This window comes from Syngnathus acus, chromosome 3 (genome assembly GCF_901709675.1).
Source record: "Syngnathus acus chromosome 3, fSynAcu1.2, whole genome shotgun sequence".
Classification (NCBI taxonomy): Eukaryota; Metazoa; Chordata; class Actinopteri; order Syngnathiformes; family Syngnathidae; genus Syngnathus; species Syngnathus acus.
Genome location: NC_051089.1, coordinates 6220288 through 6242016, shown reverse-complemented (window position 1 = coordinate 6242016; position 21729 = coordinate 6220288). Strand labels below are relative to the sequence as shown.

General features: G+C 41.9%; 4 protein-coding genes across 9 annotated transcripts; 3 read left to right on the top strand and 1 right to left on the bottom strand.

Annotated features, from left to right (window-relative positions):
* Window positions 1-133: 133 nt before the first annotated feature.
* On the top strand, window positions 134-4510 carry wdr93 (WD repeat domain 93). 2 transcript variants are annotated; one of them, XM_037247171.1, is made up of 16 exons: window positions 134-309; window positions 458-570; window positions 714-915; window positions 1001-1065; window positions 1138-1216; window positions 1311-1375; window positions 1500-1569; window positions 1654-1723; window positions 1786-1850; window positions 1968-2054; window positions 2142-2273; window positions 3218-3422; window positions 3501-3561; window positions 3641-3797; window positions 3937-4132; window positions 4209-4510. In XM_037247171.1, the coding sequence occupies exons 2-16, from the start codon at window positions 466-468 to the stop codon at window positions 4282-4284; spliced, it is 1635 nt and encodes a 544-aa protein (XP_037103066.1). In that variant the 5' UTR covers window positions 134-309; window positions 458-465; the 3' UTR covers window positions 4285-4510. The 2 variants fall into 2 exon arrangements, with proteins under 2 accessions (XP_037103066.1, XP_037103064.1); XM_037247169.1 differs by lacking the exon at window positions 134-309 and having other exon boundaries at window positions 362-570; window positions 3641-3799; window positions 3939-4132.
* A 945-nt stretch (window positions 4511-5455) lies between these two features.
* LOC119120361 (putative gonadotropin-releasing hormone II receptor) lies at window positions 5456-7772 on the bottom strand. The gene is given in 7 exon segments (XM_037247172.1): window positions 5456-6147; window positions 6149-6190; window positions 6192-6241; window positions 6306-6510; window positions 6651-6689; window positions 6692-7176; window positions 7665-7772. Coding segments are annotated over 7 exon segments (1245 nt in total). The 5' UTR covers window positions 7690-7772; the 3' UTR covers window positions 5456-5748.
* A 2126-nt stretch (window positions 7773-9898) lies between these two features.
* ddias (DNA damage-induced apoptosis suppressor) lies at window positions 9899-13677 on the top strand. 2 transcript variants are annotated; one of them, XM_037247533.1, is made up of 6 exons: window positions 9899-10296; window positions 10400-10561; window positions 10700-10808; window positions 10886-11193; window positions 11628-12769; window positions 13118-13677. In XM_037247533.1, exons 1-5 carry the CDS (start codon window positions 10175-10177, stop codon window positions 12721-12723), a joined length of 1797 nt encoding a protein of 598 aa, XP_037103428.1. In that variant the 5' UTR covers window positions 9899-10174; the 3' UTR covers window positions 12724-12769; window positions 13118-13677. The 2 variants fall into 2 exon arrangements, with proteins under 2 accessions (XP_037103428.1, XP_037103427.1); XM_037247532.1 differs by having other exon boundaries at window positions 11628-13677.
* A 161-nt stretch (window positions 13678-13838) lies between these two features.
* zgc:123258 (uncharacterized protein LOC641502 homolog) lies at window positions 13839-21204 on the top strand. Of its 4 annotated transcripts, none has more exons than XR_005097537.1 (17): window positions 13839-14059; window positions 14938-15048; window positions 15304-15486; window positions 15610-15699; window positions 15814-15947; window positions 16113-16264; window positions 16341-16437; window positions 16535-16636; window positions 16890-16971; window positions 17133-17207; window positions 17281-17337; window positions 17561-17614; window positions 17941-18040; window positions 18162-18242; window positions 18383-18543; window positions 18780-18866; window positions 20742-20772. XR_005097537.1 is itself a non-coding variant. In XM_037247535.1 (17 exons), the coding sequence occupies exons 1-17, from the start codon at window positions 14006-14008 to the stop codon at window positions 20780-20782; spliced, it is 1608 nt and encodes a 535-aa protein (XP_037103430.1). In that variant the 5' UTR covers window positions 13839-14005; the 3' UTR covers window positions 20783-21204. The 4 variants fall into 4 exon arrangements, 3 of the variants coding, with proteins under 3 accessions (XP_037103430.1, XP_037103429.1, XP_037103431.1); XM_037247535.1 differs by having other exon boundaries at window positions 18833-18866; window positions 20742-21204; XM_037247534.1 differs by having other exon boundaries at window positions 18830-18866; window positions 20742-21204.
* The last annotated feature ends 525 nt before the right edge of the window (window positions 21205-21729 follow it).

Here is a 21729-nt window from a genome sequence, read left to right as displayed (position 1 = left end):
GTTGAAAATGTAAAATGTCAAAAGTTCAATTAAAAAAGAAAGTCAACAACAATAACCCCAGATGTACTTTTAAATTAACTATCGAAGGGATCCAAAAGAGATGGTGCATCTGATCCGCAATTGTTCCCGCTCTCAACTCTCGCGACATTTCTTCAGTGTATCGTTTCCATGGAGACAGCCGTTGTCATGACGACGGGTACAAGATAAGTTTGACGTTTAGTTTTGTACGTTACGATGTGTTCGGGAGTTTTCTAAGCTTCAATTCGTTGCACTACACTTTTCTAATCCGTTTTAAAAGGATACAAATTCGTAAGTACACAAGCCGTTTATTAGCAAGCTGGCGTAGCAATTAAAGATGTTTTGCTACGAATCGTGCCAGCTTTTGTTTTTCTCAATTAGCTTTAGCCCATGCAATTTAATAGCTATGAGAAGTCTTAGTTGTATGGATTTTGTTTAGGGGTGGCAATGAGTGACGAAAAAAGTTCGACTGAGTCAGAAACGACGGCTGCTAGCAGTGCGAGAAAATTCATAAAGAAACCAGCCACGATTCACCTGACAAATGCCGCACAGGTAAGCACTACATGAGTGGTTTTTTTTTGTTTCGTTTTTTATAGTGCAAATTTTAAAATCGTATATATTCTCAGAGCTACGTTTTTTTTTAATGTTTTTCCAGTTATTTCTTTGTGTTGCATGCTATCTGTGTCGTCTTGCAGCTTCCAGAGAACACGAATTGCCTGGCGTGCTCAGATGACAGCGCATACCTCAGCCTGGGTCATTCCGGTGGCTTTTCGGTGTGGTCTGCGAGTACGCTTAGCCGTGAGGCAGAATGGTTGCAGGAGAGAGTCGAGATGACTTCCATCCACATGACCTGTGCCAGTGAAAATGCATATTTGCTGGGCACGATTGATGACATGGGTTGGTCCCATGCGCTTGGCCTTGATTTCATTAGATGACCTTTAGGCCAAGCAAAAGTTGAATTGTGAAATCGGTGTCTCCCCAGGTGTCGCCAGAGTCTTTTTGTATAACTTAGAAGGCATTTATTCCTTTAGTGTTATTAACATGATGGTGAGTTTTGTAAAAACAGCGCAGTGGATACGTTCATATAGAACGTGTACAATTATTTTTTCCTTACGTCAGGATGATATCAACAAGAGGAGTGTTTGCTTAAATTTTGAACTATCCAAAGGAAGTGAATATGGCTCTCTTATAATGAGGTGTAAGTTGTCTTACTATTTTCATTTTACCATTTCGTCTCTGAAATTGTGATTCAGACTTCATATTTAAACTCAAAATTCAATATCTCCTTGCAGACAACAATGACATTTGGCTTGAAATCTATTATTTTCCCGTACATGACTGGCTGAGAGAGTTAAAGGTAGTATAGTATAGTTTGGTATTGTAAATAGAATATTATGTTTACATTATTTACACATGTTCAATATTTCATATTTGTTATGCGGGAAGGCCCAATTTGAATCATGACTGTGTTTTATTTACAGGATCCCAAAATTTCAGCAAACCTGAAATGGTCTCCTGCTGTCCGGGTGAATCGAGTCAACCCATCAACAGGTATTATTCTATCAAATAAACATCAGACAGTAAAATATTATTGAATGAGGAGAAATAACCCAGCATTCTTTTGTCGTTTTGCAGCAAACGCCACAGAGGTCCCCAACATCTTGTCTTACTTTTTAGTTTTGGATGAAACAAACGAGCCACCAAGGTAAAACAACCCCTGAAGGAGGTTGAGAGAGGCCGTTGCTAATCTCGCAGAATCTTTTCCAGACACTGCACGACACATTTCCTTCTGCGCTGTGGTCACTCTGATGAAAAGACAAAAGCAAAGCCAGGTTTGACATTGTAATCTTTTTTTCAAGACATCCTATTGGATCATATCAGTTGACTACGACGTTTTAACTTCTACTCGATGTTCCCTCCTTTCCTATTCCCTCCCATCCATCTCATAGGATCCCCAGTTTCTCTCTGTTTTTGGTGGACCGGAAGTTACAATCTTCTCTACCTGATGCTCTCCAAAACAGCAAAGGCCAAACACGGTCAATGCAGATCTTGAATCCATCTTGAATTTCCAAACAAAAACCATAAAGCCCCATCACTAACATTTTGGACTTGTTTCGGAGAAGATCCCGAACCGCCACCGTTGGTGCTGTGGCCCAATTGGGCGGAAATCCTCTGCTCCGCCGTCAGTAGGTGCACTCGTTTCATTGCACTCGGCCTCAGCAATGATTTGCTGTGTGTCTGGGACAGGCTGTCTGGTGAGTATGTCGAACAGAAAAAAAAATCAATAGATTTGTATTTTTTAATCACTTCAGTAGCTTTAGTCAGGATTCGTATGACACAGCACATCTCCAACTATTTGGATTTTGATCCTACCAGAACCAGACTATACACTTGTACTATTTTTCATTCCCGAGGCCCTCCTTGGAAACAAAAGAATTTTCAAGGAAGAATTCAAAGTTGTTTTATCTTTGCCTCTGGCAGTACGCTATCACATCTCATAAAACATCTCTCCTCTGAAAGACATTTTGTCTTGTAAACCCAGGGGACATGTGCCAGTAAAGATATCATTGAAGTTGTTAGAAGAGTCAACGGAGGAGATGATTGAAAAGATTATGTACAAGGGATTTTGTGACTCCTGCCAAGTCTTTTTTGTTGCTTTGGTGTCAGACGCTCAGCAGGCTCGAGCGCTATTCGCTTTTTCAAACCAATCGGCGTGCTCGTTAGTGTGCAGTCTGACAGTACAGCATAAAGATCTGCATTAAGTCGCTTTTCCTTCAAATGAAATATTTTTTGTCTTTTTCTCAAAAATATTACTGATTTTAATCTTTTTTTTGCCTTTGCCTGTAAAATCTTCAAACCTCAGAATCAAGTATTTACTGTACCTAATGAAGCGTCTGTTGCACGCGCTCACCTTGGACAAGCATGAGCTTCAAATTTCACTTTAGCAGAGACGGTAAACGAAAACAGCGTGATTTTGCGAGCCAGCTGCTGTGACATCTGAAAGAAACCCCCTGCAGCTCTGCTCCGCAGCTGCACGCTTTACTATTGCGTGACCCGATGAAAGATATATTTAGCATTTTCCTCAGAGGAGCCAAAACACTATAATGAGGCTCAAAAGCATTTGAATGACTGCCAAGCTTACAAACATCCGTCGGCTTATTATTACCTTCAACTCTTTTTTTTTTTTTCTTCCCCTCAGGCTCTCCGTTGTCTATCTCAAGAGTATTATCAGAGGGTGCCTTACTCAAGCTGCACTTTGTGGATTACTGGCCTGCGTGCTCCGATACTACCCCGACTTTAACGGCGGGTGAAGTTCACCTTGTGACGCTTTACGAGAGCGGCGCCGTTCACGTCGTAAGCACGAGCCAAGGAGCGGCAACCAACACTGGGCAGCTCTCGCCAAGGTTACCTCGGGTGTCAACTGTTAGAACATTGCAAGGGTTGCACACATTTCAATTTGCAATCTCTGATTTCACGCACAGGCCAAAAGACAGCGGTGACCAGGCCACTGTCATTGTATCGGTACCATTCCTGCAGGGCTTGGTAGGAAAATAGTTTATTTAAAGCAGACATGTTAAATACGTCTCACAAATTCTGTTTTTCTTGTGGGTTTCTGGGAAAGTCATTGGTGGTGTGCCGAAATGGAGAAATGTTCCTGCAAGATGTCGTCAACCGAGCCACGGTGTGCGTCTTGAGCTTTCCTCCTCACCATCAGCTGGCGAGTCCGTCCAATCCCATCTATTCGCTGAATATCAATCAACGCATTCTCTTCATTCGAGGTACAAATACTGGAGAATTGTTGCTTCCATGCATAGTCCTTTTTTTTTTTATTGAACTACTGGAATAAATGGACTTTTCTATGATGTCACAGTATCACTGATGTGATTATCACACTGAAGGTTTGTGCGTCCCCTCCAGCCGACCAGGAGCCCACCTCCAGCGTTTCATCTCTAGATGATTCAAATCAGAGTCAGAGCCACAGTCTGCTCATGTTGCATTTCGACAAGCATGACGCCATCAAGCCGTATGTTGTTTCGCATCCAGAATCTCCACGGCAACAAGAAAGCAACGTATTAATCGGGGAGGATGCCTGCAACTTGTATCTTGAGCAAAGGTTTGAATCGTTTCATCTCAATTGAGTGTTAAAATGCAATTTTTATATTGCACATTTCTTGTGTTTTCATTTTCAGAGCTCTGTCAATGGATGAGAGGCACAAAGCTATTACGCAGACTTGGAAGCGACTGCGGTGTGCTACCACCACGTAAAAGCATCATGGACAAAGAATCATTTCTATTTTATGCAGAGGTAACATTTTCACAAAAAATAGACACTCAGTTGTACTTTGACTTATTATTTTAAATTAGTTCTGGGACCAAGCTTGCAAATCAGTTGACTTATACTGCACATCAAGTCAATTTTCCCTATTAAAATGAATTGTGATACTGTACTATTAGTCCGATTCAGACCATAAAAAAAGTTTAAAAAAAGAAATTGAGCTCTGTATTATCATATGTAAATATAAAAACATAATAAAGAGAAATCAATTGGCTCATTCGTTTTATGCGACAGCACAGTGGTGGAATCCGATTTTGATTACCTCTGAAAAAGAATTAAACGTGTGTCAGCATGACGTGTGGATCGTGATAACCCACCATTTTGCATCGCACATGAAAATCGTTCCATGCCATACTGGAAGATTTCATGAAAGCCCCCTGACCTTGACTTCCTCCTCATAATTTGTACAAGAGATGTTGTTGTGTGTTTGAATAATGCAGCTCATCTTTTATGTATGGTGTAGAACATGGAGTATATGGGATAAAAAAAAAAAAATTCCATGTGGATGTGATCTTAGTCCACTTCTAATTTGGGATTCAGCTGGACTTATTCTAGCTATCTCTGTACATTCCGGGGGGGTAAAATGGCCTTTGTCATTTGGTCATCGACTCAGCACTGATAATCCCCTGGAGGAGCCATTAGAGCCGATTCTTTGAAGATGAGGCGTGCTGACATCACGTCTTTGTGCATCTTTGTGTAGCGTACTACACAACACAGCGCTTCGCTTTCTCGCAAGTGCGCTTGTTTTGTACCCAAAAGGGACAGCCGAGTCACAGTGAACAATTTTAATCACAACTTACATTTTTGGGAAGCAGGGAAACAGATCATTTGCAACTAACTTCTGAAAAAGAAAAAAAAAACGTGGTTAATTAAGTCTGTTTTTCTGCAATGTGGCTGGGATGGCCAACAAAACTTTTAACGACTTGGATATTCAAAACACTGTAGGGATTTGCTTTTGAAATAAGAATGAGATTTTTTTCTTTTTTTGCCCAGACAGCTTGTTTTCCCAAAAAGTTTTTTTTCAATGTAAATACTTTTTTTTTTTTTTTTCAAAAACACTCCCATCCAAAACATTTCTTTTTATACTTGCCCAATTGTTCATTTTTTTATGTAGAATTTTAATTTAAAAATGCTTCATATCGCAACCTCCAAAAATGGTAGGATCAACTAACACTGTACACACAAATACAAAACAATGCAAAACAATTTGGAGACCTATTACTCGACAAGTCAAAATGTCATTTTTCTCTCTTCACTGAGAACATACAATCCAAAACAAACACAACTAAGCATGCCTGTATGGACTTTGCTTTGTGTTACAATTGTCTATACATATAAATGTATACAAATAAAAACTCATATCAGGCAACCCAATTGTCCCATTTGTATTCCCTTCATATGATGCTCTCCAGGTCTTTGTGTACTATGTTGCTTGTTGTCAGGAGGCGGTTGTCGGTCCCCGGCGTCCCGCTATCGCACATCGGGGAGGTCTCCTGGCTACCGGAACTCGCCTCTTGTTTCAGCATAACATTTGGGGAGCTGGCAAAAGATCCCGTTATAACCGTATTGGTGTCCGTGGCCGCTCGTGAACTGCAGTGGGACCTGCTGAGAGGACCCTTGCGGAAGCGAATGGTAAACAGGCCGTAGATGAGCGGGTCCAGGCAGGCGTTGACGAGCCCGAAGATGAACAGGAGGTGGGTGAGCGAGTGGGAGACCTTCCCTTCCAGGTCATCAGGGAAGAACCAGTACCACAGGCCAAGCAGGTAATAAGGAGTCCAGCAGACGATGAAGGAAAGACACGATCACCACGCTCATCTTTAGAGTCCTAATCCGAGCCTCTGGGGATGTTGTTCTTGGAGCAGCGCAATTGGACCTCAGTGGAGAAAGCTTTAGGAGAAATCAACAAAGGTCATCAAAAATACACGCATATATTAATCAAAATAAAACTCACCGTTGTCCCTTTTCAGGCGCTTGGAGATCTCAGCGAAGATCCTGGTGTAACACGTGATCATGATAACCAGGGGCAGCAAGAAGAGGCAGAAGAAAGTGAACATGTTGTACGCTGTCTCGTGCCAATGGCTCCCAAAATTTCCTCGTGTGGTGCACTGCGTGAAGTCCTCGGGATACTTGATGGTCACGTTGTGGAACAGGAACAGCTAAGTTGGAACATTTAGATTTTAATGTACTGAATCTTCATCTTAGGCAGCTGCTCTTGTGTTTGGTATTTTGAAATCATCAAAATTTCAATCAGAGTTTGTATGTCTTTAAACGTATTTTTGATTTTAAGTGAGCTGACCTGAGGGATGGAGAGCAAAACGCTCATGGTCCACGCAAACCACCCAGCATGAACTTGTTCCTCTTCCGGGCCTCGTTGATGGCCAGCGGGTTGAGAATAGCCGACTGGCGGTCCAGGCTGATCACCACGGTGACGAAAGCACCCGAGTACATGGCAAGAAGCTTGAGGAACATCAGGAGCCTGCAGGCAAAATCACCCGCCAGCCACTGCACCGTGATGTTCCACGCCGCATCCACGGGCATCACCACGAACGTCACCAGGAGGTCAGCTAGCGTCAGGTTGACTATCAGAACCCGGACGTGGGATTTGCGCTTTCCGTCCACGTAGGCTACACGCAGCACGGCGAGGTTGCAGAAGGCCGACACGCCGCACAAGATGAAGGTGACGATCACCCGGACTTTGGCGGCAATGCTGAAGGTGGGCAGCTCCAGGCATGGTGACGACACGTTGCAGGTGACGTTAGCGGGCTGGAGCTCGGTAGATACTTGATACATACTAGCACTCATTTTCTTGAGGAGGACACATTCTACACAACCAGAAGAAGAAATGATGGGTGAGTCACCCGCAAATCCTTTTACAAGCTTAATGTCAACATCTCAAGTCATGTGCATCAGTAATTCCAAACTAATGTACAGTATTGTCACAGCTACTTGGCTTTAAATGTAACTTAAGTTACTGATTACTTGTAAAGTAACTAAGTCTTTAAAGTATCTAATCAGTAATTAAGTAAGTCACAGTTCTATTTTCACAAAATGTCTTGTTTTCTCCGCTTTTTGGTCAGAAACTGCTGTTTTTGGAGAAGCCAACCAAAATTCTCCTGTTAATTACTATAGAGTTGAAAACATGTACATTTGTAGTACACTGCACAAATAGCATCCAATTTTGTCCTACTAAATTCACAATGAACGTACAATAAAGTAAATTGCATGCATTAATCAAGTGATACAATGGTCCGATATTTTATCCAAAATAATTTCTCAGCTTCAGTGGAAATTCACAAGAAACTGTACTTACTCGCTGTGTAGAAATGTGCTTCCATGCATATTTGCAATAAAAGAGCGTGAGAAAAAACTGCAATAAACGCAGCCTACAAACAAGAGTCGAGTTCAGTATGAAGCGCTCCTCTTTGAATGCACGCACGCATACATGCTCACCCTCCCACATGCAGCCTGGGTGCCAATGAGGGAAGAGCATAGGTGTGGCCTTACCTCTAAACATACTGAAATAGAAATTGTGCAGTACTGTCAATTTTTATTACGACATTGAAAATAAAGCTGGTAAATGTGCAATAATAAACAATTGATTGTGAACAGATTTTAATTCTGCCTGTCATACATTAACATACCTAATAATAATAATTATTATTATATAAAGGTGATAATAATAATAATTATTATTATTATTATCACCTTTATCTCCTTTATCTCCTTGCACGTATGCCAGTTATTCCCGGATGTGTCCAACTGGATTAATTTCGCTAGGTGCATTCATAGGAGCTGGTCAAGGAACACGCTGACCCAAAACAGGTATTATCTTATCATACCTCCCTTTCAATAGAAGCCGTATCACATTTGATACTGTTTGAGCTGTTCTGTTTCTCTTGTCGTGATTAACGGGAGGCTCATGGCAACATGTGGTTTAGCAAAGGTCATGAAAGGAACGACCTGATGCGCTCATCCAGATGAAAAGGTCACTTGTATTGTAATGATGTTTTGTAGGGGGGCAGTATGGTGGAGGAATAATTAGCTGATGCACATTTGTAAGATTCTCTGAAATAGTTTCACACTATATCTCCGCAATTTGTCTTCCATCATTACGTGCTAAGCAACAAATCTCCGAATTGGCTTTAACAGCATCGTCATCCACATTGTCCTAGATCGCGTCTTCATCCATTTACCGACTGACTCACACACAGTCGTCATACACAGAACATCGTGTTTGCCCATTAGTCGGGAATGCGGTTCGTTCCATTTCCTCACTGAGTCAAAGCTCTTCACGGCATTAACGTTATCATGCTTTTAATTGTTTCCTTAGGGCCAAAACCAGGCGGTGGCACTCATTTTTGCATGCTACATTTAAACAATCTCATTAGTAATTATATATAGGACAGCAATATGAGACTATCTAATTAGACTATAATTAGAACACAATTTCTAGCATGACTCCGCTTATGCGTCATTTTTCTTTGTCATACATAATGAAAAGTTTTTTTTAAGCACGTGAATTAAGACTAAAATAGTTCATTTAAATTAGAGAATTTTTGATGGATCCGTTTTTAAGAGATTGTTGGGCAATTGTCCATGTTTACCTAATAATGACTCCATCCCTGAATACTTTTTCTTCCCTTGGCACTTGTTTTACTACTAATTCACATGACATAGCCACATTGACCGATAGCATCTAGGGTCGATGCAACGGGCAAGGCCATTAGCTAATTGCCATTGAGAGGCTACATCACATCGCCTCGCCTTTGGCTTCATGTTGCATTAGCCGTACTACTCGGGCAGAACTAAAGGATTAAGAACGTGAACAACGAAGTCAGTGATAGCGAGTGTTGGCAAGAGAGTGCGGCATGGAAAACAAGCTATTCAAATGATATTTGAGGAATCATGTGCAGCTGCATGTTTTTTACTGCATTGGTTGCAGGTGCCATTAGAAACAAGCAAGATAATAATCCAGCATATATTATCTAATTAGGGCTAATGGAACGATAATGACTCACAATCAATCCGACTGCCATATAAGAGGCCAGATTTGCTATTTGAAAGATTCCCGAAATAGCTCAAAGGGAAATTAGGGCTTATTAATGTTCTAGTTTGCAAAAGCCTATCTTAAATCCTGGTTTCTTGGAATATTGGTCATCATAAAGAAGCCTGTCACATATTCAAATGTTTCAATGTGGTATATGCTTATTATATATTATCATATATATTATTTCATTTTCCCAAATCGATAGTATTGGTAATTTTAAATGTGGGGCCATCATTTTTTACAAATTACTGACCAATCTATATAACGTGTTGAGAATAACTTGACCTCTTTGACAATGTGGTTCTGCTCAACAACAACCATAATGTTTTGCAAGGATTTTGCCCAACAGCAGCAATATGCTGATCTCAGTAGTTAAATAATATATAACTATAAATATACTCTAATTTATTCAACAGAAAGAAGTTAACACACAAACAGTGGACCGATGCGTTACCGATAATATCCGTTAGGGGGCAGCAGACAAGCAGGCACCACCGGTATCTGCATGCGCGTCGAACACGAAGAAGAAAACTTGAACTACTCCTCGAGAACGATTGGATGAACTTTTTGAAACTGTTGTTGTTTTTTTACGAGGTTGTTTTAAAAATATTTTCCTCTTTTTGGGGGGTTGTGGCTTTTTAAATAAGACGTGACAACGGTGAATTGTTGTAAGGGGAAATATTGAGGGAGTTCGCCCTTTGACGTTAGCATGTTAGCTGCTAGCCGAGAGTCTCTGCAGCACTCTGCTGTAAACTTCACCGCCGGTGGACAAAATGTCTGTTCGACGAGCTCTGGTGGACTGTACCGTGCTGTCGTTACAAGATCCTTGTGTGTTTTATCCGTGCTGCAAGAACTGCTTCTGCAGAATGGATGTGGAGCCACGTAACACGACGAGGTAGGAGAATCAAAACAAACACTAACCATGTTTTGCTCTTGAGAGGAATCAGTTTCCATAATTCTAAAATGTCCCTCTGTGTTGTTGTTTTTTTTTTTTAAAGATCCAGATGTTCCAGGTGTGCCTACAATTGTGAAAGGTATCATCTGGAGTACAGATATCGTCTTTCAGTGTTGGTGACCAGGGACACAAGTATATTTGGAGTCACTGTGTTTGGCAGCTGTCTGAACCCATTCTTTGGCATCCCCGCAACTCAATTTCAAAGGTGAGAAGACATCTTTCAGACTGTGGTAGAATAATATGATGATCTGTGGGCCTCATCAATATTCGGAGCATCATTTTAATATTCTCAACTGCTGTACAAGTGTATTGGATAGTCTGGTATTCATTTGTGAATTGACAGAGTGTTGGAGAACTCAGATGGACCGGGAGAGGCATCAACCGGATCCAAATTGCTTGCCAGGGCCGTCGAGGACTGTTTTATTGGCAGACATCTTGTCTTTGGGATAAAAGTGAGTTTGAAGCCTTGTATTAAATCATGTCATTGTGATATGTTTCTGACACTGCCCCTCTTCTCTGTGCCTTGCAGGTGACAGATTCACAAAGTTGCCCATGGTTAGGAGATCGTAATCCAGGTGCTTCTGGTGGCAAGGACATGCCCCAGTTTACCGCCACTCAGCTGATTTTCCCAAAAGTCGCAGGCTTGGAAGGGCACTCTGTCCTCAGGTGCTATCAGTGCCTCCTTCGGAAAGCAGAAGAACATCAGCGGGAATCTGTTGATTCCAACAAGTCCCGCGGGATCATGACCACATTGCCACGACAGATTCCTCAAGATTCTCCTGCCAGCAGCTTCAATAACGTCACCCTATCCCGTCTTTTTTCCCACTCCCTGCATAGGTAATGCATCACCCATGCTTGTTCTCATTAGAGGTGAGCTGGAGTTTTTGAGTGGCCCCATGTCAAATTCTGCTGAAAAGCAATTTGCTGGTAACAACCCCCTTGTCACGTAGCGTGAGATCGTCTTTAATATGGAACGTGCGCAAAGCCTCCACACTTAATTTAATCTCAGAGATGAATTTTACATGATTCTTGATCATGTAAATGCTTGGTGGGCCGGATTGCTTTGCCTCACCCCTGGTGAATCTGCTCTCTGACCAGAACATTAGGTACAGTCTCATGAGACTTCATCATTTGCTCGAATGCCCTTGAAACCGCTCGAAACTCTCAGTGCATAACGACATTCTCTCTCCCGCCGCTCTTTGACACTGATTTGCATGAGTGCCTCATGCAAATCTAAACGTCAATCCAGTCACATTTGTTCTCCCTCGCAGGTCACGGCACCACGACGGCAGCCTCACTCCAACGCCGCCATGGCAACAATCGCTGGGACTTGTTACTTCATCCGCCGAGCAGGAGGAAGAAGAGAAAGACTGCTGCACATCCGATGACAACCAATCCACTGCCAAAGGGCAATGTACTTTTTTTGACACGCCGCCGTTTTCTCTCTGCTCGCCAGCGAGAAACATTATCGACTCCTCCTTGAAGCTTTTGACCCCCGCTATCCCTCCACGCGTGAATTATCCTCTGGTCTCCGAATGTCAGGCCTCCAGGCAGCCGGAAGATTCACTTTTGTCTCGTTCACTGGTGTGGGAAGATTTGCCTTTTTCTGAGAGTCTGACAGCGTTTTTCAATGAGCAAGATAAATATTTTGACACAACAAAAGACAACAACCTGCTTAATGAATCTATTTCTGCTTGTACCAATACCACAAAGGCGCCAGGAAGCAAGTCCCGGATTTTAACAGACATCGCTAACACTAAAGCGCTCAACGAAGAAGGTGAAGGTGTCTACAATTGTTCTTTGGACCTCTTTAGTTTAAGCTCAGTGGACCTATGCGAGGAAATCGTGCAGCCGCCAAGAAGTCAAAAGCGCGTCAAAACAGCCACTGAAGCTCATAAAACACCTTCTCGAGACATAACACACTGGGATCATTCTTTATGTCTTGACTTTATTCCATCTTCTCAGTCTACTCCCAATGTTAGAATTTGCCCATCCTCCTCTTCCCCACATCCATTGTCATCCCAGAGACTTAAAAACATCTCAAAAAGACGATTCAAGAAGCACTGTCTCGCAATCCAGGGAGGGATTCGGAACGGAAAGCCGGCAAGTGAATGTGACACGCCTCGGAGATGGTCAGAGGACGACTTTGTCATTGTCCCTCCCACTCCTGCTAAACTCAAGGTGGAAAATGATTGCTCTCAGGAAAAAATGCCATCGCATTTGGTGGTAACAAAGCGGTGTGACGCAGCAGGCTTTGGTGGAATCGCACAATTGGACCACACAATCAAAGAAATGCCAGCTAACGTTTCCCTATTTAAAGACGAAGCCTGTGATTGGTCCAGAGATCTGTTCTCGGACTCTGTATGAAAACTTCGGTCCCCACTTCCATTGAATTGAATGATAGGGTCACTCGCTGATTTTAGCAATAGACAGGGTAGCCCTGTGGAACCTCTAAAATTGAACACAATCCATTGTGGAATGCTTGCCCGCTTCTGATTTGGTCATCATCAATCATCCTGTAACATGTTTTAAAACTGAGAAGGAAATTTGATATATTATCAAATGTAATGTTCCAATGATATCTTCAATCATATCTTCTTTACATGTCTACACAACTACATCTAAGTTTATATATCCTGTGTTATGGACTCATCTTATCCTGTGTTATTGTTCTCATCTTACCCTAGTTCAGAAAATAGCATACTCACTAACTACAATGGCAGGAGGAAACAGTAGGTCAGGGCAACCTGGCTGCCTGGCTCAAAATACACATTGAGGCCAGGGACAGCGGTGAGGAACAAACGTATGTTAGAATGGAACCATTGTTGGCGTCTTCATGCATGTCATGTCGTATTGACTGTGGGTGTATATTGTTACGACATGACAGGCATGCCTGGGTGAGAGCAACAAGCCCAGCCACCTGGGCAGACATGCCAGTTGACCAGCCGCAACAATATCAGTAGTTGTAGGGACAAAAACTAACATGAACCAATCCATCCAGCTTCTATATCGCTTGACCTCATCTTTGTGGGCATACACACGGAAAGGAGATTGAAACTCCCAACCTCAGAAGGGCGAGGGAGACGTGATGGGTGTCTTAATTTATATGCACACTGCACTTTTTATCCTATCCAGCTCAGACATGTTTAAGGTAGTGAAACTGCTGTGTGTGCGTGCGCGCGCGTGAGAGAGAATGATCACATGCTACATAATAACTTTATGCCAATATTGTGTAATTCTTCTTTTGTAATTCTTTTTAGTCGATTTTAAAACCTGTATGATTGTAATTCAACAAAGATTAAATAAATGTATAACAACATATTGGTGCTGTATTTTAACTAGAAGTTTTTGCTGACAAGTAACTGAAAAAAAAAAGAAAGACAGCTGAGGACTGGACTATCAACCTTATGACGTTTGGCATTGGATTCATCGGAAATAAAACTCAAGGTTTCTTGAGGGCGTGCGCTCCTTTAGTCGTCATGACAGGCAAATTATTGGCTCGTTAAGTCACGTGACAAGCTACCGATTGCGGAAGTTGCGGTATAGCTCGCTACTGCTATACTCAGGCGACATTTACGAGGATACGACGCTCACAAATGACCACAAAAGTCTCGGTTTCCAATGTTGTGAGAAATCCATAGTCGGCGAGATGCATAAAGTCGCCGTATTTGTCATCTTTTCAGTTACCCTTCTCACGTCGCAGGTAAGTGTTAGCGAGGGAACAAAGTGGAAACCAATTGTGTCATCAAAACAGGGCAGCGATTGAAGGCTTTGTATAATGGAGCGTTAAGGTAGACGCGTTTAAATAACTCTTTACGACATTTATGATAAAATATAGATTATTTGAGACGGTGGCTTTAATGTTCCGCCTTTTTGTCAAGCAGGGTAAGGAATGTGTTACCCAAAACCACAAACAAGTTTTGATTTTTCTTCCTTTGACCTTAACTGCGCATGCGTCGGTGCACATTGAAAATTGAACTAATATTGTGGTAGAACGGGCGAAACGATATTTGTAGGATTGTCGTTTTATTACAAAATGAAAGTGTGACACCTTACTCGTGTACATAGATGAACTTTAGGCAGTTTCATGACTCTTTGGCCTGGGAGATTCTCGGCAAACTGAATCAAATAAGTCTGCGTACCATCGAAAGCTGTTTATATCGTTGTAGTTATGATTGCGGGTAATTTCGGTCAAACCATAAAAATGTCTAATCGCAAGGAAAAAGGTACAAGTGCGGCCAAGATCGCAGTTGGCTCTGAAGTCATCCCCTTTGTGAAAACGGGCAGATTTAAGGACATTAAAAAGCGAAATAGCAAAACTGTGATCATCATCATTATTCATAAAGCTGTTTTTTTTTTTCACGGATGTCTTAAGTGCAATGTCCTATGTTTTCTTAATGGTATTTTAATATTATTATATGATGTATTTCATCATTATTTCTTTTGTGACACACTAATGGTGGGGTGGGGGGGGGCACAACAATCTGTAAGATGTTGTAAAATGTAATTTCACTTTTCATTGACTACTTTTTTATATTAATGATAGTTTGAAACAGAGACTCGTTTTGCTTCCTCCAACAGGTAAACTGCCAAGAGGCCATCCTGCATATTTCAAATGGAGCGACACAACAGGAATTCTGCATCCTTTACAATCAGTCATGGACCCCCTTGCCCGAAAGCCTTAATGCTGCTGTAAGCCTCTCACTTTCAAACTCACTCCAAAAAATAACAGCTTCATTTGTTCTGCACTTTCTATTTAAATAAATGTAAGGGTGGAGGGAAAAACAAAATGTAAATTTGGCCTGTGACTAGTCCATAGTGGCTCATGCTGTCACCTTAACCCTGACCCTTAAGGCCATTAGTGAAGCAAAATATGATACTCACCTGTCAGTATGATGCCCTGTGATTTGAAAAACTAAGAGCAATAATAACATTTTTGTCATCCAGATACCGTATTCGCTTGTGAACATGACGTCCACGGTCCTGTGTGATTCCTCGGGAGTCAGTCCAGAGGTGGTAAAGGGGAAAGCCTTGGTGGTGATGAGGGGGGACTGTCCTTTCAGCCAGAAGGCTGTGGTTGCCCAGGCCCTCGGTGCTACGACATTGCTCATCGCAAGCAAGACAACTCTGGTAGGAAGGACATTTGTTGCATCAACATGTCCATATTTAGTCAATGTAGCCTGCATGGAACACAAAGTTGTCACAAGGCCAAGCAGTTGGATTCGGTGTGTTCTGATCAACTTGTCTTTTCAGGTCTCTCCAACAGCTAATGGCTCAGAGTACCTAAAGGTCCAAATTCCCTTGGCCCTCATGAGATACAGGGACTTAATGGAAGCACAACGGGTCAGTCCCACTTGTCCTTAAACCTCCTTTCAGCTTTCAATTTTCAAAAATATTTTGCTGTTCCTTGTGAGTCACCACAAAGTTGACTTCTGTTAAATGTCACATTTCAATCAGGTTTTCGGCGATGGCATGCAGGCAAGGCTTTTTGCGCCACGCTCCTCGAAGATCGACGCCAGCATTGGCCTCATGCTGCTTATCTCCATCGCTACCGTTGCCTTAGGCGGCTACTGGAGCGGAGCCTCTGAGAGGTCAGAGTTGACTGCAAGATCAGCAGATTTTTTTTGTTTTGTTCCCTCTGTCTGTGGAGCTCAGTACCAAATGGTACCGTCCCCCGAATTGGTGGGACTCGATGGGAATATTTTTTCCAATGTTTCCAGAATCCAATAATAATAATAATATTGTGTTTGTGGCAGAGAGCGTTTCAGTTCGGGTGAGGGAGGAGCAAATGGAGAGAGCAAAGCCGATAGCGGAGACCTTCCCCTCTACTCCCCTCTGAAAGTGTTTATCTTGGTCGGCCTCATGTGCGGCATGCTGATCCTCATGTATTACTTCTACAATATTCTAGGTACGATGGTGCAATGCGAAAAGGATCAACTCCCACCGGAAAAGTTTCAACTACTTTGACAATTCTTTTCCCTCAGTTTACGTCATCATCGCCATATTCTGTGTTGCGTCTTCCACTGCGCTGTTCAGTTGCATTGATGCGCTGCTGGATAAATTGGGCTGCGCCCATGGGAGGTAATTAGCAGCTGTTTACCCAGCCTTTGCGGTAAAAAGAAAAAAAAAACGGTCATGAAAGGTTTCCTTTGTTTTTATATCCTGTTTCCTTTTTCAGATTCACCATTCTGAATACCACCTTTTCAGTGAGGTCTCTTATTTTGGCCAGCATGTGCATAAGCATCTCTGTGGTCTGGGGTGTCTACAGAAACGAAAACAGGTACGAGCGAGCATGCAAACAAGCGAGCAGCTACTCAACTTCATGATTTTGAAGTCATTGCAACAACTCTAAATCATTTTCAAAAACGCATTAACCTTAGTTTTTAGTGACTTTCAGATACAAATCCTGATGGAAGTCCTAAATTGTAGAATTTAAAGATATTCTGATTCAGAGGTTCCACTGTACCATTTTAGTTTTAAAAAAAAAAAAAAAAAAAAAACTCAAATAATGTGTGTTCAAACCACATTTGTAGGTGGATCTGGATCTTGCAGGATCTCCTGGGTGTTGTTTTCTGCCTCAACTTCATAAGGACCGTCTCGCTGTCCAGTTTTAAGGTAGAACGTTCCCCTGCTATTTTTTGGCACAAAGTTGACGCCAAAGCAAATAATTTTATATTAGACAGTGATCTTAACAACAATAAATTATGTTTTTGAACCCAGATTTTGTGATTGTGTGTATTCATTCTGAAAAAATAACCCAATGCTTTTGCTGACAGATCTGCGTGATTCTCCTGACCCTTCTGCTTGTTTACGATGTCTTCTTTGTTTTCATCACGCCATTCTTCACCAAGGTATCACATGCCCGTTATGCAAATTTGGATGGGAAACATGATCACAGCACGTCTGCTTGGCCTTTTTTCACAGGATGGTGTGAGCATTATGGTGCAGGTGGCTTTGGGTCCGGGCGCATCAGGAGAGAAGGTAAAGAAAGCTTCTGTGCATTTGCGTCGCTTTTCGCAACAATTGTGAAGTTGAAATGTGAACATTTGGAATAGGCAGATTCTTTTTGGCATTTTGACTAAAAGCACTCTGAGGAAGAGCACTTTGGCTCACAGGCACCAACCTAATCTTTGTGTCCATGTGTGGCTTGATTAACATCCTCCCTGTGTGTTCTTAACTGTGCGCTGGGTTTTGCTGGTCACAGACACAAGGTAACATTGTGGAGGTGCCGGCCGAGCCCCAGACTCCCTCTGAGACAGTAAGACTGGCTTTCTCTCCATCTCTGTACTGTTTTTGCTGTGCAATGTGCGCAGTTGATTGATGACATTTTCTTTCCCCTCAACTTGTTTTAAGACCCTCAACACACATCCCACACATGAATGCAGCTCGCTCACAAACACGTTTCTGCGTTTTATTTCATTTCACACTTGATGGGCATGCGGCCACTCCATCGCACTAACTGTGTGTATACAATGTGGAACATTTCTCCATAATCCCCCTTTAATATTGGTTAAAGAAGCCATTGTGAAGCGTAGATCAACTTCCTCCATACATTGAGCGATATCGCATCTTATCTATTTATAGCTTCCAGTCGTGATGCGTGTCCCGCGGTTCTCAGCCTGGGCTCAGAACTTATGTCATATGCAGTTCTCCGTTCTGGGTTATGGAGATATCATTGTGCCAGGTGAGTGTACCCACTTTCACCTCAGATCAGAATTTGATGTGCATGCTACATTATTTAAGATGGTCAAGATACAAAAAAAAGGATCAAGAATAGGTTGTTGTGGCTTCTTTTGGTACATCAGGTCTTTTGGTGGCTTATTGCAGCAGGTTTGACGTTTGGATCAACAGCACCAGGAAGGTCTACTTCCTCAGCTCTTGTATAGGTACGTCAAAATGACCTGTGTGTTTCAAGCCTTCCCATACATTCACCAGTACACTGCTGTGCAACAATTGAGTCGCTCATCTGTGTCGACGTCTTTTGTTCCTCGTCGTTTGTAATCTTGCCGTCCCTTTTTATTTGTAGCCTATCTTCTGGGGATGTTAACAACATTCACCGTGATGCTGCTGTCAGGAATGGGCCAGCCGGCCCTGCTCTACCTTGTGCCCTTCACCCTGATAACCTCTGCGACGGTGGCGGGCTGCAAAGGACAAATGAAGCAATTCTGGGCCGGGACGTCCTATGAGGTGAGCAGAGAGATGGTTTAGTCAACATTGATAATGTGATTTATTTATTTATTGCGCTCTGTGGTCCCAGTTTATTACTAGCAGTTTATTCAGTGGCGATGTCAAGAAATATTTGAAAAGTGCATGTGTGTACCAGGCTCGATTGTGTGGGTGAGTGTGAGATTGAGAGGAACTGTGGATATGAGAGACTTTGACTGTGCACACGTGTGTGAAAGCAAGAGACTGTTCAATTGTAGGTTTCCCTTTGCTGATAGAAGATCGCATTGTGACCTGACTTTGTCTTCAGCAGGTGTTGGAATCCTCCCAGGAACCTTTGTTGCCAGGTGTGCTTCCCTTATTCTTTCACGTCATGCCATCTTTTTATAACCCCTTTTCATTTTCTTTTAACATTTTAATTCTTTTTTTTCCCCACCATAGTAATCTAGAAGAGGTTAAAGCAACACAAGGCGCTGATTGTCCAATTTCCCTAACGAGCTCAGTTTATTGTAGTTTTAATCAGGAAATTGGAAAAAAAAAAGCTAATTTTTATGTTAGCAATTCATTTTGGAGACGCGATCTCCCAAAGGGGTGTGCCATTTGTCGTAAATCTCATCCCCAAAAAGCCCTTAAATCACGGCACATTATTTTAGTGGTGCCAATGTTCGTACTGACATAATTTTTACATATCAAGTGCCAATGGACTGGAGTCCGGTTTAGTGTCCCTTTAATGATGACGCTTCTGACATTAATTCCACATAGGTGGCTCTAGCCATCCGTCTAATTTGTATAGAACTTGTGTTCATAAGGGTCAAGGGTGAGTGAACTTGGAGGCTAACACAGCAGGTTTGGGGCAAGAAGCTTGGGCCACCTTGGACTGGTCGCCAGACAATAACAATCACACCACAGTGTGTGTAGCCAAACAAGCATTCACACTTATTAATCCTATGGTCAAGTTGGTCTTCCCTTAACCTAACATGCATGTTATTGGCATGCGGGAGGAAACAGTGCAAGCTCTGCAAAAACCTCTTGTGATTCTAACCCAGGACCTCTCGGGTATAAGTGTTCCAGCCTGGTTGATTTTCCTTTCCATTTAAATGTTAATGAAGTTATCTGAAGCAAATTTGATTTTTGAAACAACACAATAATGTATATTTTTATACATTGTGTGTATTTTACCATTGGTATAATGCCCGCAGGCTTTTGTCCCTCACGTTTTCACACTTTATGCTGTTCAACATTCATCCGCATTAGAGATGCACCGATCCGATATCTGGATCGGATATCGGCCCCGATATCAACAAAATTGATGGATCGGGTATCGGAAAATGCAGCCATCTGTGAGCCGATCCTTTCCTTAATCTATTGGGACGCGGGCTACGTCATACGTCAGCAGCACGTGTGCCGCGGGACGCGGGCTACGTCATATGTCAGCAGCACGTGTGCCGCATGCCACGAGAGTTTTCTAAACAAACGCAAAAATGGAGCGAACGAAAGAGTCAGCTGTGTGGAGGTACTTTAAACTGAACACGCCAACTAGCTCGACGGCAGTTTGTAATGTCTGCAAAGCTAATGTTGCCAGGGGTGGTGGTAGTACTGCCAGTTATAGTACTAAGTACTAAGCAGAGCTTGTTTTCAGGGAGCACTTCTCATTGCTGCTTAAATGAGCATTTAGAGCATCAACAGGTCATGAGTGGTGTGGAACGGCACCTAATGTTTACTATTTATTTTAATATTTGGTTACTGTGTGCTTGATCACCCTTTCTATATTTGCCCAGTGCAGTTTCAGCTGCAACATTTGTATTTTTTTTTTTTTTAAGAAGTTTGTATCCTAATTTACTTGAATTTAAATGCTGATACACTTTATTGCTGCTGTTGCACAATTTTTGTTACAAATAAATAGTTCATTGCATGAATCTGCTTTATCTTGTTACATTTTGTCTTAGGAATGAACTGTGTAGTCATGCCTGATGCCATTGCCTTTAGTCTTTTCTGTTCCACATGTAGAGGTATGTAGCTTGTTAAGTCAACCATAATATCGGTATCGGTATCGAAACTGAAAAAGTCGGATCGGTGCATCTCTAATCCGCATGCTCTAACATGCTGTCAACTTGGCTTGGTCAGTTGTGGCATGTATTGATAGATGTGTTGTTTGTCGCTCTTGCCCTCGTTTTATGAAATCCCAAACAAAATGGATTTTAACGTTTCTGTTCTTTTTACAGAGGCAAGAACTGACTACCCCATAGAAGCAGAACCATGCTGACCTTCAAGCCAACTATTGGAATTTCTTTTTATTTGTATATTTTACTATGTAATTGACAGTAAGGGCCAATGATGAACCAATAGATTCAGACCAATATGGATCATTTTTGACTGCTTTGCAGAGTAGAGTGTGTGTAGGTTATTTTGTAGTGTTGGAAAGGCCTTTTCAGTGCCTGTTTTGAAGGTATCAGGAAAAAAAAAAAAACACATCTTTGCCTACAACCTGCCTTGGCAATGACTGAACACATGATAGAAAACACTATATTTAGCGTGACATCATGTTTCATAACATGTGGGCAAGGCGAGTAAAATATTGTTCTATGTGGGGTCTCGATTTTAAAAATGTTTTGTGTGAACCAGGTTTGAGGTGTTTTTATAATGTGATGTTTGTTGCCTTATATTAAATTAACAAGAATGTTGTAATGTGTTTTATTGTGAATGTCTTCCGTACAACATAACTCTAAACTTCTCTTCGGGGAAACATTTTTCCTCTCAGGAAGTCATGGAAAGAGGCTGTCATGAAACCTAAATTAACTGCAAACGGCTCATAAAATAACATGGTAATATTTATAACTCGTACAGTCACTAGGTCGCAGGTAAGACCACGGTTTACCTGTTTTGTGTCTGAGCTGTGATTGGTCATTACTGCGCAACGATGACGTCATTTTCAGTCGACAGCAAGTAGCAAAATGAATTGGATAAAAACAAGTGGATTTTACTAAATGTCACCATAAAAATATTAATCTACATACAATGTTTAGGCTAGAGGGAGCACATATGAAATTGTAATAACTAGCCCTTTAAAAGAGATATTTCAATTTAAGATATTTATTGCTGTTTTTCTTTCTTGTAAGCTATTTTCCCCCTACAAAAGCACACTTGGGTTGTGGGAAGGCCAGTATGATGTGAAGTAAAACAAAGGCACATGTGGTCGGAGGCTCCTCCCCG